The sequence below is a fragment of the Lampetra planeri genome, chromosome 1, assembly GCF_965212315.1.
Source record: "Lampetra planeri chromosome 1, kcLamPlan1.2.h2, whole genome shotgun sequence".
In the NCBI taxonomy this organism is placed as follows: Eukaryota; Metazoa; Chordata; class Hyperoartia; order Petromyzontiformes; family Petromyzontidae; genus Lampetra; species Lampetra planeri.
In genome coordinates, this window is record NC_136107.1 from 15,355,375 (window position 1) to 15,373,012 (window position 17,638).

Genomic DNA, 17,638 nt, shown 5'->3' on the forward strand with positions numbered 1-17,638 from the left:
TAAATAGTTGTAGAACCTTGTGTCTCTGCGCATCATAATCCAAACATGTCCCCGTGCGTCGACGGTGTGCGTACGAGGCAGGCGTGACCGTTGGACCGGAACTGTGTGGGGAGCCGGGCTTCCCGATGCAACTAGCATGCCAAGTGCCATGTTGGGAGGACTGTGCGATGTCCGAGTGGGGACAATGGATGCCCTGCTCCCACACCTGCTTGGGGGGTGAGGGGAGCCGGGTGGGTGACAGTGCCACCCAGGGCCGGCAGGTGCGCGTGCGCGCCATCCTTGCACTTCCCGGCGACGGTACGACCTCCAGCACCACACACACAAATCACGCACACAAGAGACAAAGATCCCCCGTGTAACCTTAACATACTGTTTGGGCAAGTGCTGTTAGCGAGCACCAATGAAGGCTGATATGGCACACAAGGGGGTGGCTGGCCAAATCCACGCCTGGCCACCTTTGTCTCTTCAGTGCTAGTGTTTACACACTGAACTAGGCTGAGACAACCTATGGGAGGCCCAAGACAAGTTCAGATAATTACCACTGATGTGAGCCATGGTGGGGATTTGAACTGAGCTCCACAAACACACTGATGCACATTTGTATATAGTTTTTACTTTACATTTCTGTCGAACTTTTATCAGTTCAAATTATAGTGGAGGTCCGCTCAGGCTATTCATTATTCCTCCAATCTAAAAAAAAAATAGTTCCTTCGAAATTAATGTCATCAGTGGTTGTCCTTGTTGACAAACCTGATCTTTACCCCAGGAGTTTGGGGTATCCAGAGCTAGCTCAGGATGACACACAGATATAAGTGCAACACAACACTTGTTTAAGCATCATCATTTCACCTCCTTTGCCAGTACCAAAATATAAGGATAGGGTTTTACTGGTAGGAACGAAGTGGACCAGCCTACAACAGATTATATCGTCCGTCCGTCCGTCCGTGTAGCAACATCGCCCCCTACTGCAAACACTTGGCATGACCCTACAAAAACCTTTAGACTCAGTGACGCTTTCCTGGCTAAACAAGTGTAACATTCCCTTATAATTCCCTCAGATAGCTTTTAATTAAAACATTTAAATTAATGAGGCTTTCCTGGCTAAACAAGTGTAACATTCCCTTATAATTCCCTGAGATAGCTTTTAATTAACACTTTTAAATTAAAATTTAACTCACAGCGCCCTAAAGCCTACAGCTAGGCCTGAAGCCTCGAACTACGCCTCCCTTCGTATCGTACCCCCGCGTGTGTGCAAGGGAGTTAATGTTTAACAATGTTACATTCCCTGATGCTTTTAAATAGAAACATTTAAATTTAAAGTTTTTACATAAATAATAAAAACATTTACATTTAAAATTAACTCACGGTGGCCTAATGCCTACAGCTAGGCCTAAAGCGTAGAACTAGGCCTCAAAGTCTCCCTTCGTATCGTACCCCCGTGTGTGTGAAAGGGCGTTAATGTTTAACAATGTTACATTCCCTGATGTTTTTTAAATAGAAACATTTACATTTTAAGCTTTTACATAAATAATTAAAACATTTAAATTAAAAATTAACTCACAGCGGCCTAACGCCTACAGCTAGGCCTAAAGCCTAGAACTAGGCCTCACACTCTCCCTTCGTATCGTCCGATTCGGTGTAGCAACATCGCCCCCTACTGCAAACACTTGGCAGGACCCTACAAAAACCTTTAGACTCAGTGGGGCTTTCCTGGCTAAACAAGTGTAATAATACATTATGTTTATATTCTTTGGTTATTCGTTCCTACCAGCCCACCCCGCAGGGTCCTGTTTCCCCTTTTTTTCTGGCAACAAAACTGAAACCTTTTTACGAGGAATCATGTCTGCAAATGTATGTTGAAAATGTGTTGGTGTCTGATATTCTTAGGTTTTTTCCGATGTCTGATGTTTTTTGCCTGCCCATTCTGTGTGGATTGGTTATAATAGTACTGCGTATGTTTTCTCAATTGTGCTCTATCTCTCTCCGACGTGTTTGACATGTCGTTCTTCATTGTTCCTCTCGAAGCTCCCAGCACATGGAGTGAAACGTCAGACATCATGCGAAACAACACGGCATAACCCCAAGACACACAAGATAATTAATTGGTCATAGTTATATAAGGGAGCGATGAAACCACATGGGTGGCCGTTAGGAACTCACATTTGCCCCCATCTGTTCCTCCTTCGTGGTGCGAGCACGTAGGTGGGAGGCAGTGCCCGGACCGGCTGGGCCTGCAAGAGTGGCGTCCCTGCAACCAGTATGGCTGCACCGTGCACTACTGGCATGCTCTGCCCTGGGGGCCGTGCGTGCACGAGGTCACCCAGGGGTCACCTAACGCCTCCCAGGTTGTTGCCGACGGGGAGGCCGCGTGCGCCACCGGCGTCCAGATGCGCGTGCTCACGTGCGTGCATGTGGGAGGAGGGCAGCTCCCCACTGATAGGTGAGTGGCGGCACAGATTGCGGCGAGAGGTGTGTTGTTACGGTCGTTTGGAAAGGTGTGGAGTGGGTGCATCTTGAGATAGCGTCGTGTCGCCAAGCCTGTGTGGTGAATGAGGGATTTGGGGTGCACTGTGGCGTTGGAAGCGGGTGCTAGGGATGTCGTTGCAAGACAGGAAAAGCCATGTGAAAATACGGAAGAGAACTTCCGTACTTCACAGGTAAGTGTTGTAAATATGATGATGCAAAAACATCTTTGCTGGCTAGAATGTGTGTGCAGGATGAAGGAGGGCCAATGGCTGAGATAGAAATTGGAGCAGTCTCTACGAATTTGGCTATCGAGATCTTTGTGCAGATCGTGGGATAGATAGAGTTAGGGTAGATATTGGAGGTTGTGTGTCTACTGTGCAGCAACTCCTGGATCTGGTAATAGATAGAACGTGTTGGTGAGGTGTGGTGACATATTAGCTTTGGCAATGATAACATCTTAAAAGCGCTGCTAGACTCCGGTTTAAATGAACTTATATGCTATTCAGACATTAATTTAATCGTGTAAGTATAGAGTGATATGATGCCAGTGCTTGTTTGGACAATTAGGACGGCTACTAGGAGTATTTATCAGGAGATACATTTTTTGCATATAACCAAGTCTGCCAACGTGCATGAATATTTTAAACTGACAAGAATATATGGCAAACTATGCAAGTGAGAAATGGCTGATGAATACATAAGAGTGCATGGTGCCTCAAAGCATAGGTCAGTGAAATGCTGCGATAACATTAGTCTACCCTTTTAAAGTCACCATTTAAAAAACAAATGTTTTTTGGTGTCCAGGTGATGAGATTTCTAGCCATTTTTCTGAAATAAAATTAATTACATTTTCAACTACTTCTTCTGAAGACTTTGGATTAGACAGTGACTTTGCCAGCTGCTATCTAGTGTGTCTGGTACTAAAAAGCAACCGCAATTGCAGGTTGATGGGAGCAATGCAGCCCCAAAGCATATTAATACAATTCCGTAGCAACAAGAGGAGACTTAACCCACATAATTTCATCGTCAAAATTATTATTCATAATAGATGTTTGGTTGAGGCTGCGTAAGAAGCAAATTAAAGGAGACTGCTGATTTTATTACATGTCCTAAGGCATACATCATGTTTGAGTTTTTTTTACATTTAAACATAATAGTTCTCCAGAAATGTGCTACTTTACTTTTTGTATTTGTTTGAACATGAAGTAAAAACAAAATCACAACGGCATAAGTTATTAAGTTATTATTTAAGTGCTTACACATACAATATAGTGAGATGTATAGCGGTTAGGCTTCACTCCTCCCGTAAATTCACATAGTCAAGCCACTGGTGTTGAATTGTAATGTTGGAAGAATAATCAATTCAAAACCAGTGGCAGTTATGCTTCAGAGTTCAACTCCATGAACACCCATAACCACAAACCATGTTTATTTTTGGGTTAGGCCACAAGTGGTAGTTTTATGCCAACATTCTTGTCATTAACCCTTTTTCCACCCAATAATATTGTCGCGTTTTACAAATATTATTTATGCGTGCCGATGTATTGATAGAATTCCGATAAATAAAGCTCTTCACTTGTGGCTTACGACTTTTAATGACTGAAATTATCATCAACGTGAAACGCTTCCCTCAAAACCGCTTTGAGCTTCACCGGGGAGTGAACTCGGAAATCGAGTGTGCTGTCCCAGCTGACTCTGTGCTCTTACATCGATATCTGACGTTGTGTTTAATTAAAGGTTTTAAGCCACTGGTGATGAGCTTTATTGGAGGTGTTATTGACAATATTTTTGTCATAAAATTACCACATGGCCAAATTCAAAAAGAAACATAGATCATTGTATTGGCTATGAAAACCTACGCTTAAGGTTTACCCATAATCATATAAACAGCCCTTAGTGGAGTGAGAGCTTAAGCAGAATGCATGTCAGATGTACACAGATTTTAATAATGACTGTTTAGCATTTAACATTTGTTAAAAGTGTGTTTGATAAACTCCCTCATGTCTCCCCGAGTTTCTATATGTCCACTTTCAACAAGCTCATGCTCCAGGGTTATGTTTACCATAACAGAAACTCCGTTCTCCGCAACAATAAAAGCATGCACCTGTGGCAAGAAATTGCCATTGTGAACTTCCAATGCTATTTTAATCGCTATTTTAATAGCATTGGGTTTATATGGCCATAACAACTTGGTGAGAATTAATTAAAAAACACAACACACATTTATATAACATCATAGTAATCAGGCTGAACAAACATTTTCAAGAAGATATACTCGATCAAATTGATGACAACTTTCTGGAATATCAAACGTCTTGGATGTGAATCCTGCTAAATATTTATCAGCACATTTTTTCACATGGTATGGAACTTTGAATTGGAAACTGAGTTGGATTCATATAGATCTGTGCAGAACATAAGCATTGTACTTTGCTCCAGGCTTTTTGCAAATTCCCCTTGCCATAGAGAAGACCCTTGAGGTTACAGGGCATGCTTAGTACACAGGAATATAAATTTGAGAAAGTCGTTTTAAAAAACTTTTATTTCAAGAGTGAATACTAACTTAATTGCAAACATAAACCACGTATCACGCAATTTATTTTCGTATAAATACAGATTTCCATCTTAATTGAATGTTGCAATTTTGAACTGATTCGATAGCCATAAGGAACGTTTATTTCAGGCAGTGACATTGCAAGGTATTGATTAATCACCGTTTGATTACGCTATATTAACTGGCCATGCTCCAACGAGAAATTGTACAGCTTTACATCTGCTGCTGCACAATAAAGAATATAACGCTAACCATAACGAAAGAAATGTAATTGAGGTTATTGATTGTCTCTGAAGTAATTTTCAACTGGAGTAATACAACAGCGATGTAGATGGGACAAACTGCCCTGAGTCCTATCTGCTGCCTCCCACCCACATATTTTCTGACCACATACTGTATGTGTGTGTTCGTGCTAGTCCTGCAATAGCACGTTATCATGATTTAAGTTGGTGGCCCTGTTGCTTGCTGTTTGTATTTTTCTGTGGCAGTGCTTGGTTGACGATATTGAATGGGTGGGTATCTTTGTATGCATGCGTGTAAGTTGTCTTTGTTTTGTAGAACACTTCTGAATATTACTGCATATGTCTCACTTGAACATTGCAATGTATTGTGACATTCAAAATACTTTTAAAGTCACATGCGGACCCTCTTGTAAGGATGTGCTGGAACAAGGAGTGCTCTGTGGGGGATTATGTTTGGAGATTATTTAACAGCTGGGGTTCAAATGTATTATATGAAAGATACATTGTATTAATTACAAGTCATGACCATGTAAAAAAAGTCAGCAATGTGGTGGGGGTGTAATGAGGGCAGTCTTACACACCATGGACTTTTTAAGCCCGTTTAAGCCCATGTGCGTTTTAAGGTGTTTCCTGAAATGAGCCTGGCGGCATTAGGCGATAGCCACAAATAAATGTATGCACACTGATTGAACTTTTACGGATAGCCATGTGATTTTCCAACGAGTTACATGTTCACACACGTCACGTGTATTCTCATTACAAAGATAAAGATTCCCTTATAGAAATACAGACTGTTGGGGAAAGTGCTGGGAGCACGTATTTACACTGGTACGGCACACGAGGTGGTTGGTAGCCAGCACCACACCTGACCGGCTTTGTCTTCCCAGTGCAGATATTGATACACTGCACTAAGTACTAACTTAATCTCAGGCAGACCCAGAACTACTTTAGATATTCATCACTGATGTCAACCGTGAGTGGAAATTGAACATGAGTCACCAGGTTTGTAGTTTGGTACGGTAACCACTATGCCACCATTTCTCCCACTACACACACCACATGTGAATTCCAACCATGATGAAAATAAAAATTCTAGGACTTTGGGGAAACAGATGGCATTTAGATCAAATCCATTGGCATTGAAAGTGGAATTTAAAAGATGAACTTTACTGGGCCATGACCTTAAGGCTCAGGTTCTCAGTCTTGAGTGGCCTCACAGATCACATGTACTTATGATTCTGCAAGAAAATCTTGCATCCTTGTATGTAGGCTTACAAAGAGAATATAGAAACATTATCTTCATGAGATTCTACTTCATTACCAATCCTTTACACTGAATCGACATGTACAGTTATTTATTTTGTCTAATTAAAACACATTGTAATCCCAACCTCTCATACCAGTGGGGCAAACAAGCGAAATTATTTTTCTCTTTTGTTTTGTAGGGCTGTCAAGGGCTGTCACGGGCAGTTTCTCACTGGTGTGTACTTTGTTTTCAGTGTAAACCACTTCATACATCTGACAATGAACCATCATCGCCATAGTAATAATTAACTCATTGCAGCTTGCATACCACCCAAAGGGCCAAGTCAAGTGAAGGTATTATCCTCTTTCCTCTCACATGGCAAATTTCGCATGGCAATGCGAGATTTGTCGTGTGCTGGGAATATATTGCTGGCCTGACCATAAGCACCGACTTACCAACATAGGGCTGCACACAAGTTTGGAGTTACGGGCTGCAGACATCTGCTTATCAGTGGCATGACCTTATCTTACTCTGCCCCCAGTTTTCTATGCTACAGCATCTCATCATCATGCAATCATTCTACACATGGTGGGAGGTTTCTATTTTTGTTCCTGCTACCTTCGTTGTCAAGAATAAATTTCCCTTTGCTGTCAGGGTTGGGGTTTACCTTCCTTTGTTTAGGACATAATCCCATGTCGTCATTGCTCCGCATCGTTTTGCATTGTTTGCTTACATACAGCGTTTGCATACTTTTTTCCCCTAAGAATCACAAAGCATTAACCCCATACTCACATACTGGCTGAGCTTTTTTGCATCTAAACATTATCGAAAATCAACTGGCTTCACACGACCTAGCAAATTCCCAACGTTTTCTTAGAATTGTTTTCTCAACGCTTAATAGGTAGATCTAATTTCCTCAATCCATCTGACGTGATTACCCTGTCCCGAGCTCTGATTTATAATTGTGTTCGTTTTTGAGCTGCAAACTTTAAGGTGAACTCCCGGCAATTCATCCATAACCGCGTGGTACACGGGCCTTATTTTATCAGTAAACATGATTTAAGGTCAAGTTTTCATTTAATTTTTTTCATTCATTTAGTATAGCCCTGTGAGCCATGTGGCTCTTGAGTCGGGTGCAACCGCAACAAACAAAATATGAACAGAGAACATCTTAAAGCGACGATGCGCAACAGAAACATCCTGGATAAACCAACAAATTTTCCAGAAAAAAAACACCGTATTACAACGCTGTGTGCAAAAATCCCAGTGCGATGCAAGTCAGACAACAACAACAACCATAAGACAACTTAGATTCAAGCTATCAGGCCAACTCCGCACTTCCGCAAGAAACATGGCTTAACCATATGTTTTCGAAATCACCAAAATAAAGCTATAAAATACAATGTAACAACAGTAATCATAGGAACTTTGATTCAAATTTAACAATAAACGATACACACAACATGTACGACCAAACCTGCAGCCATATCCGACAGCATGACACTACCAGTGTATGATGTGTGAGTGAGTCAGTGTATGATGTGTGAGTGAGTCAGCGTATTATGAGTGAGTGTATGATGAGTGAATCAGTGTATGATGAGTGAATGGGTCAGTGGTTGTGTGAGTGTATGATGTGTGAGGGAGTCAGCGTATGATGAGTTAGTCAGTGTATGATGTGTGAGTGAGTCAGTGTAAGATGAGTGAGTGTATCACGGCATCCTCTCCGCCATCACGGCCTCCTCCACGCCATCGCGGCCTCCTCCCCGCCATCGCGGCCTCCTCCACGCAATCGCGTGGAGGAGGCCTCGCACCACGCCACAGAGGCTGGGTGGCGATTTTCTTGAAACGGTCGCAGGCAAGCCTGTCACTCAGCCCTCCTGTAACTCCCACTGCTGTTGCCTTTCCCCATCCCTCCTGTATCGACTTACCTCAGCCCTGTTAATGGTTCTAGATTTTAATTATTGAGCAACGCAAATGATAAACTCCTATGGGATTCACAACACTTCTATATTTAAGGTGAGTGAACTCCAGTGGGACTGGTTTATCATTATATACTATGTGCTGGTTATAGATGTGTAACGGGCGTATGTGACGCAGGAGAAGTTGATGGAGGCAACACGTATTTATTACAATTAAATTAAATACAGCAGAGTAACGACTCTAACACTCGAAGAGGTATCGGCCTCTTCACCCGGTCTATTAGAGGAAGTGTTCCCCAGCTAATGCTCCCCGTTAACTCCTTACTTCCCTCTATCCCAGACCTTCCCCAATGTAGGCTAGCTAACCTGGCCCAGCTTCGGCGCAGGTTCCGACCCTCAGCCACACGAGTCTGGCCCTTACAAGGACATCAGACCTCAATGCTCTGAGGTCGCACCACTGGCTTGCCCTGCTCGGCCCTTACAAGGACAGCGAGTCAGAGGAGTTCCAGGTCTAGCTCGCTGGCCTTCAGTCTTCACTGGTTCTTCATCTTGACCTGTACCCGACAACTCGAGCTCTCTCGCTCTCCGCCTTATATACCAACATGCCCTCGAGGGGCGGGGCTGTGTTGGATCCCAGCCTCCCCCCCACACAGCCCCCCAGGGTGGTAACCGTTTACGGACGTGGATGTAGACAGCCCAGTGTAACTGCCCGTTTCTCCCCGTTACGTAACACCTCTACAGATGCACTATCTTTCATTGACTTCTATTCTTCTTTGGTAAGGTTCAGGAATGGATTTTAAAATGGCTGGTGGTTGTTGGATTGTAATATATGCCAATCAACATATACGTAAATAAATAAATACTTCTTTTTTTATATTATATAGGTTGTCTTGTGATGAGGATTGATTAAGTGTTTTGCTGGATGATGGCCTTCTTAATCTGCCATCATCAATCATAACACTTTTATATAATAATTCACCTCGCACCTGCACACTACTTGATTTAATCACTCCATCTCTTCAGTGCACATCCAATGGAGCCTATTTCTTCCCTTTGCGACTGCCTTCCGTCATTGTTCTTGATCCTTGATGACCATTCCTTCTAGCATCATGACAAACCCAACTTGCTTTTATTAATAACTAGCAGTAAGTACCCGGCGTTGCCCGGGTCTTAAAAATATTTCAAAACTACTTTTAAAAATCTAACAGCAGTGCGTACTGACTGTGGTGGTACCTGCTATCACGACAGTAGTACATGCTGACTCTATATCAGTATCTATCGACTGTATAGCACAAAGTACTCACCTGACAGTGGCGTGGTGAGGCGTAGTCATGTGCAGAGCCTCCGGCCTCGCCGAGATTGTCCAGCCGGCCGAGGTGGCATCTTGGTAGGCTGGGGATGGGGTGCTACCCCTGACCCCCCACCCCCCCCAGGCCATGATCTCCCCGGCCGCTCTGCAGTAATATATACGGCCTATAGTGGTAGTGACTGTATAGTAATAACTACACACGTCGGGTGGGGGGGACATCACACAGTGAAGAATTTACCTGAGCGTTTAGTGTATTTTTATAGCATTTTTAACGTGAAAGGAAATGTCCCCCTCACTCCCACCGAAGGCATGCGACTTGGCATGGGCCGTTCCCCCCACCACAGGCGCGTGAGTTGGTACGGTCGTGCAGGAGTCATAAATAAATAAATAAAATGCAAGCGCACAAAAATCGCACTAAATCGCTAATTACACTAATTTAAAGTTGACGGGTGTGAAAAAGGAATAGCGCTTGCTGACCGCGGGGCTTATGGCGCAGTGCCTGGCTATTTTTTTTTACGTTAACCCCACTGTTGGAGAGCCAAGTGCGCGACCACACACAAACCAACACAAACCCACAATTTTTGACTTTTTTAAATATATGTAGTGCTGTACTTTACGCGGACAACTTATTGCTTTTCTGTCGTCACTTTATTTCTACTAACGCAGCACATTTCAGTAACATTCTCCGGCGTGTTCTCCGCTCGCTCGCCGCGCTCCGCCGGTCTCGCTCGCTCCGCTCTGCCATTGCTCCCGACTCTCTTCTTCGCTCCTCCGCCACAATCCAGCCGCCCTCTCGTGGTCTCTCCGCCTCACTCTTCTCTCCGCCTCACTCTCGCCGCTCTCTCACGGTCTCCCCGTCTCACTCCAGCCGCTCTCTCGCGATCTCTCCGTCTCACTCTCGCCGCTCTCTCGCGGTCTCTCCATCTCACTCCAGCCGCTCTCTCGCGGCTTCTCCGTCTCACTCCAGCCGCTACACTATACTTCTTCCCTTACTCCACTGCTACTCTATACTTCTTCCGTTACTCCACTGCTACTCTATACTTCTTCCGTTACTCCGTGTCTTCAGCTCCGACCGTCTGCATCCATTCCCAGGCACAACTCCACTCCAACTCCCCTCAATTCCAAAACTCCCCTGTATTTATCCCCGCCACTATTCATTCCCAATTAATTAGTTGGCTTCCCCCCGATGCCCCTCGCCCCCAGCCCTCGCTGCCACCTGTCTCCTTTTCCAGACTTGGAGGCGCCATTCCAGACACAACAACAACAACCAGCCAATCACAGCCCCGCATCCATAATTGCCCAACGGGCCGTTTCCGACTCACCCTTCGGCCCCTTGTAAGTCGCGTGTCCCGATATGCCCCCACTGTACCCCACACGCACCTGTGTGCAATTTCCCCCCTTGGCGCGTATTAAACCACTACATATATATAGGAGATTTTAATTCACGTCATAAACCAGTGTATGTTTTCTAATCGAGGTATTTCTCTTTGTCTCTGAGTGTTATTCCAAGTTTCATCTCTACATGCTTGATTGCAATTTTTTAGTTTTTGTTCAATTTATTTCGTTAATGGCCATGTGTCTAAACCATCTGTTATAGCAGTAATATGCACTGAATAAAAACCTTATTCTTTGGCACACTGCTTAGTGACTTTTCATTTTCAAGTTCAGCTTTCATACATTCTTAATGGATGTAAATGATCTGCAATTAGTGATTTCATGAGGTTTTCTTTGTATTCTCAAACTCTGTGTTTTCCCAATCTGATATACCCTTGAGAGTTCCTCTCGATGCACTCGTGTTCTCTTCAATGTAATCTGACATAATTCGATCTCATTTGATTTTCAAAAATTTTCAGTCAATTTAATTAAACGGTTTAATTTAATTTCACTTCATTGTGCTCGGTTCATTTTAAGCAGATGTACACTCATAGCTTCTGATTGTCCTTGTTCTTATTCCAAGGTTTGTAATGTGTATTTATGTTGGGGGTGGAGCGGTGGTGCCACGGGTCACGCACTGCGCCCCAGTGAACCCAGCGAACTGAGTTCTATTGTCAGGGACAGCTAGCATCACTGGTGAGCAATATCGGAACCAGCCATGGGGGGGCCCATCCTTAACATTCCACAGTGATAAGTGTGGTGAAACACAGGGATAACCTCACATGACCAACACAGCATGAGGATTGGCAAGAGCTGTACATTTTCCAGAACCCAGAAAAAAAATCACCCGACAAAGTCGAGAGAGAACTACATATACACCTATGCAGGCTTCAGGGTAGAGATGGAACACACTACCTTTTGCATACCCAGCAAAAGAGGTAATGTCTCATCACCACAATAACCCAAGTGATATCAGAACTGCTCCTGCCCTCCCCCGCAATTACCACTGTGCATGGACCAGCGTACTATAGATGCTTTTTAAAAATGCTCCATCGACGCCCATAAATTGTAACAAATTGCCACTCTAGAGCATCTAAGTGCAAAACTAAGGGGCAGGGAGGAAGCCTACCATCAAATATGGAACCCCTTTACTACCTCTCCTTCAGTGGGCATTTATTCTTAAGAGCATTCATTAGGGCATTTAGGTACTCCCTCCTTCCCTCCCCCTGTTTATTCCTCCTCCTTTAGGGGTATCAGAGCTTAACAATGCACCCAGGGGGTTGTAGAGTTTATTGAAACCGTTTATTGAAACATGCGCTTTACACAGGTTTCCATTGCACTGTAATCTGTAATGTGTTTGTGCTGGTGTAAACCTCCTTTCATATCCTCTGTGTGTACGTGAATCGTCTTTAAAATAAAATACTTTTAAAATAATGCTCCATCGACAAAGTATGATAATCAGCCACCTACCACAATGTGATTGTTTACCCCCCCCCCCCCGCCGCTCCTGTTTATTCAATTTGCCAAACAACATGCACTTTCAATTGCGGTTTCACCATTTCTAATGGATTTACGTGATTCATCTGTGCATTTATTTACTTGTTTATTTCTTCGATGTAGCTGTTTATTTCAGCCACGTCATACGTGTCCCTATATATTCGCATCAGCACCTCGGTTGTGCAGCCTCATGGAACTGCACGTCACTGCTGAATTTTTTTATGTCCCAAAATGGAATTTATTTTCAGCCATCGTTTGATTTTAATGCATGGGGAGACTGCCTCACCAACACTTACTTCACTACTTCACCTGGAATGGGACTTTTTACAAACAAGATGAAGGTACCCCAATGGGTTCTCCCTCAGTTGTAGCCAATATTTTCATGGAACAATTTGAGACAGATGCCATCCAGGCATCCACTATATGTCCATCCTTGTGAAAGAGGTACGTTGATGACACGTTCGTCATGTGGCCACATGGCCTACCAGCTCTGAACCAATTCCTCAACCACATCAATTCCATACACCCAGCCATCAAATTCACCATGAAGGTGGAAAAGGATGGCAAGCTACAATTATTGGATGTTTTAATAGAAAGGAGACCAGATGGCTCAATGGGACACTGTCTACAGGAAAGCCACCCATACAGATACATATCTAAAACCTGACTCCCACCATCATCCTTCCCAGAAGAATTCCCTCATACAAACTCTACACCATAGAGCTCGATGTATTTGCGACCATCATCACCTAGCCAGTGAAATGAAACACGTACACAAAGCTCTCAAGGTGAATGGATATTCAGACTACACAATCCGTAAAGCTATCACCCCAACCGTTGGGAAAGAACCATCTGAGGACCCAATCAAAACCATCACCTTGCCATACATAGCAGGGGTCACCAAAAAGATCTCCAAAATCATGAGCAAAGACAAGATCCAGGTTCGATTTAACACAGTACATAAAATTCGTAATCTGATCCCATCTGTGAAGGATGTGATCCCTTACATGCAATACCCTGGTGTCTATAAACTAAGCTGTGTCTGCGGCAGCAGTTTCATTTGGGAAACTAAGCAACATGTCTCGGACCGTGTTTGTGAACATAAGGCAGATCTGAGACACGATAGGCCGTGGCTGATCATTGTTTTAATGTGGTGGGCTCACACGAAATTGATTTGTCCAAGACGAAGGTACTTTGCAAACCCACTAGCTATCAACAAAGATTCGTTCATGAAGCCATTCACATATACAGACACAACTTCAATCGAGAAGATGGGTATAAACTGAACAATCAATGGAAGGACGTTATCAACCAGTTTAAGTCATAACTGACTGTGATGTTCCCATCCTACCACCTTCCGATGTTAGTTGTTATTTTTGGCTCTCTGATTTTACATTAACAGGTTAAATTTTTCACACTAACACAGCCACCTCGCTCGCCGAGCTCGACGTAGCTGCTCTGCGATCTCCCATTTACATGCTAAACTCTCACATTAACATAGCCACCCGCGCAACTTGTCGCGGACGCCGCTCTCCGATCTTACATTAACATGTTAATTTCTCACATTAACATCACTAGCTCCGCACACTTCGTTTATGACCCTAGGACTACACCCTATAAAAACAGTCTGCAATCAGCAGCTTTCCTGTTTCCTCCTGATAACGATTGCTTGTGTTGTGATCAAAACGTAGTTTTTTGTTATTTTTTTGTTATTTTCTTTGAACCTATCTACGTGACTTTACCGAAAGACCCAAAGAATACTGAGAGTCGGGACTCACGTTTGACGAAGTGCACGTGAAAGAGGGCTGTATTTAACTATTGCATCATATTTAAAATAGGGAGCTTTGGATATGGACCATTCACTGTGATTAAACTGGAGGGATTAATACAGTCATATTATAACGTTTTCTCAGAAATGTCATTGCCCTTGTGAGGATTCTGAGATTCTGGGTATTCTATGTCTCCAGTCATATCCATAGAATTGTAATGCCAGTTTTTGTGAAGCGGTGAAATGTCAGTGGTTTAAATAAGCAGATATGAGGCTGCTTTATGCATGCACTTCGCACGCATCTTGATTTCTCAAGCGAAATCCACAGTCCTTCAAAATGCAAGGTTGATTGCAATTTGGATAACAGAACTGAGAGGGTGATGCATCTGAGCACTTTTTGAGAAATCTACCACTACTCCACAAACTGCTCTGCCAGAGTCTGTTTCATCTTCCCCATCACCATCGAAGAAGTACAACCAGAACATCGTTACAGCACGATGCACTCTCAGACCAGACAGGGACATTGACAGTGAGCCACGTTCACCAAGAGTACCTGCTAGGTTGTGAAAAATAATTGTATTAACACCAATTATTACTTTTGACAAGATCATTTTATAAAGTTGGCCCAAAATTGTCAGGGGTAGTGATTGTATAATGTATTTCGTGTGTATAGGCAAGTTACTTTTATTTTCGACCAGGTGGGAACCCACTTGAGACAAGGCTATTTTTCAAGGGGTTATAAGGCAAATACATAGAATTCAAAAAGCCATTGTCCAAGTAGATTCGATTAACCTTCAAAATTAAAGCAAACATAAACAAACAACAGTTCTTACGCTATGCTAGAACTTCGCCACATAAATGCTGCTATTGCATTTGCTGCTGTGCTATCCATTGACAAACACTGCATTTGTATTTTACATATAACTGTTTCCATCGGCAGCCATTGTCTATATACTATCGCATAAAAGCATCTCCATGTTGATGCAATTGCCTCTGGCTTTTCACTACTGCATTCAATCTCGTTCCCTACTGCATTCAATCTCGTTCCCACACTTGCATTGATTACTTCATTCGATTGTCCACGTCACCTCAACCCAGTCACTGCTGTGGCAGATAGTCTGCTGTAAGTTGTATGCATGAGCTCTCTTCCCCTCTTAACATTATGTTCTGTGCAACTCTACTTTCATTTCATTAAAAACTAAAATGGGTACAATGTGTCACGTTAGCATAAAACAATCCTCACTTAATTTAATTACTCATTTACATGTATAAAGTTTCTGACCTATCTGTGTATAGTTTGCATATTATACACTCATATTTGAGTATTTTTTTTATCCAGACATTCTGCTTTACTTTCATGTGCATACATTATGATAAGAATTGGCTAACTATTCTCTAAGCAGGGTCCTCCCTTTGAGCTTTGAGAAGCTTTCATGTTTCTCTAACTGTATAACAAATCATTGCATATTTTTTAAAATATAAATGTCAATCTTGCTTTGAAGCTTTCGTGACTGCAGGAACCCATACTCTTTGGTTCTTTTGGTAAAGTCACGTAGGTAGAAATAAAATAAAACAAATCACGACGTTTTGATCGCAACACAAGCAATCCTTATCAGGTACATAAACATGGACTGAATCCTGATGTACCAACTTTGGTTAGGCACTGCCTTACCAACACTTACTTCACCTGGAACGGTACTTTCTACAAACAAAATGAAGGTACGCCCATGGGTTCCTCCTTATCACCAGTGATAGCGAATGTTTTCATGGAGAAATTTGAAACAGATGCCATCCAGACATCCACCATACGTTTTTCCTTGTGGAAGAGATACGTAGATGACACTTTCGTCATTTGGCCACATGGCCCGCCAGCATTGAACCAATTTCTCAACCACATCAATTCCATACACCCATCCATCAACTTCACCATGGAAGTGGAGAAGGATGGTAAGCTACAATTCCTGGATGTTCTGTTTGAGAAGAGGTCTGACGGCTCGTTGGGACATTCTGTCCACAGGAAAGCCACCAACACAGATTCCTACCTAACATCTGATTCCCATCACCATCCAGCCCAGAAGAATTCCCTCATCAAAACACTACACCATAGGGCCCACTGCATCTCCGACCAACACCACCTAGCCAGTGAATGTACACCAAGCCCTCAAGATGAATGTGTACTCGGACCACATTATTCGCAAAGCTGTTTCTCCAACCATGGAGAAACAATCTCCTGAGAAGCCAATCAAAACCATCACTTCACCAAACATAGCAGGTGTTACCAAAAAGATTTCCAAAATCTTAAACAAACACAAGATAAAGGTCCTATTCAATGCAGTACACAAAATCCATGATCTAATCCCATCTGTGAAGGAGGTCATTCCTGACATGCAATACCCTGGAGTCTAGAAACTGAGTTGTACCTGCGGTAGCAGTTACATTGGGGAAACGAAACGACATGTCTCGGACCGTGTCCGCGAACACAAGGCAGATCTGAAACACGGCAAAACCAATACCTCTGCCATAGCTGACCATTGTTATAATGCTGTGGGCTGGCATGATATAGTTTTTTTTCTGAGACCAATGTACTCTGCAAACCTTCATGCTACTATCAAAGGTTTGTAAATGAAGCCATCCAGATATATAAACATAGACATAACTTCAACCGAGAAGATGGATACAAATTGAACAATCATTGTAAGGAAGTTATTAACCAGGTAATGCCTTAACTGGTTGTGGTTGTTTCCATCGTACCCACCGGTCTACTAGCACGTTTTTTTTCAGTTTCCCCCCGTGTCCACACTCAGCTTCCCACTTCTAGCCCCGCCCACTTCCCCCCTAGCCTCACGTCCTCTTTTTCGAGCGCTCACATGCCCCCTTCCCCCTGCCCCACACCCCTCTCTCTCTCTCCCCCCTTGCTCCTCTGGTCTACTAGCACTTTTTCTGTTTCCCCCCCGTGTCCACACTCAGCTTCCCACTTCTAGCCCCACCCACTTCCCCCCCCCCCCAGCCTCACGTCCTCTTCCCCTAGCGCTCACGCGGCCCTCCTCCTCCTACACCCCCCCTCTCTCTCTTCCCCCTTGCTCCTCCCCCCTTTCTTACCTATAAAACCTCTTGCCATGGCAGCTCTCTCGACCTGATGAGGATTGCTTGTGTTGCGATCGAAACGTCGTGATTTGTTTTATTTTATTTTATTTCTACCTACCTGACTTTACCGAAAGAACCAAAGAGTATATAAATGTCAGTGAAGTAATCCTTTTTGTAAA

General features: G+C 43.3%; 1 protein-coding gene across 1 annotated transcript in view; it reads left to right on the top strand.

The window, feature by feature from the left end:
* Positions 1-17,638, top strand: part of LOC144723406 (thrombospondin type-1 domain-containing protein 7A-like) — a 198,605-nt gene that overhangs the window by 30,483 nt on the left and 150,484 nt on the right. The window contains exons 2-3 of the mRNA XM_078602178.1: positions 82-297; positions 2,203-2,440. Coding sequence (XP_078458304.1) covers positions 82-297; positions 2,203-2,440 — 454 coding nt within the window. The remainder of the gene's footprint in view (positions 1-81; positions 298-2,202; positions 2,441-17,638) is intronic.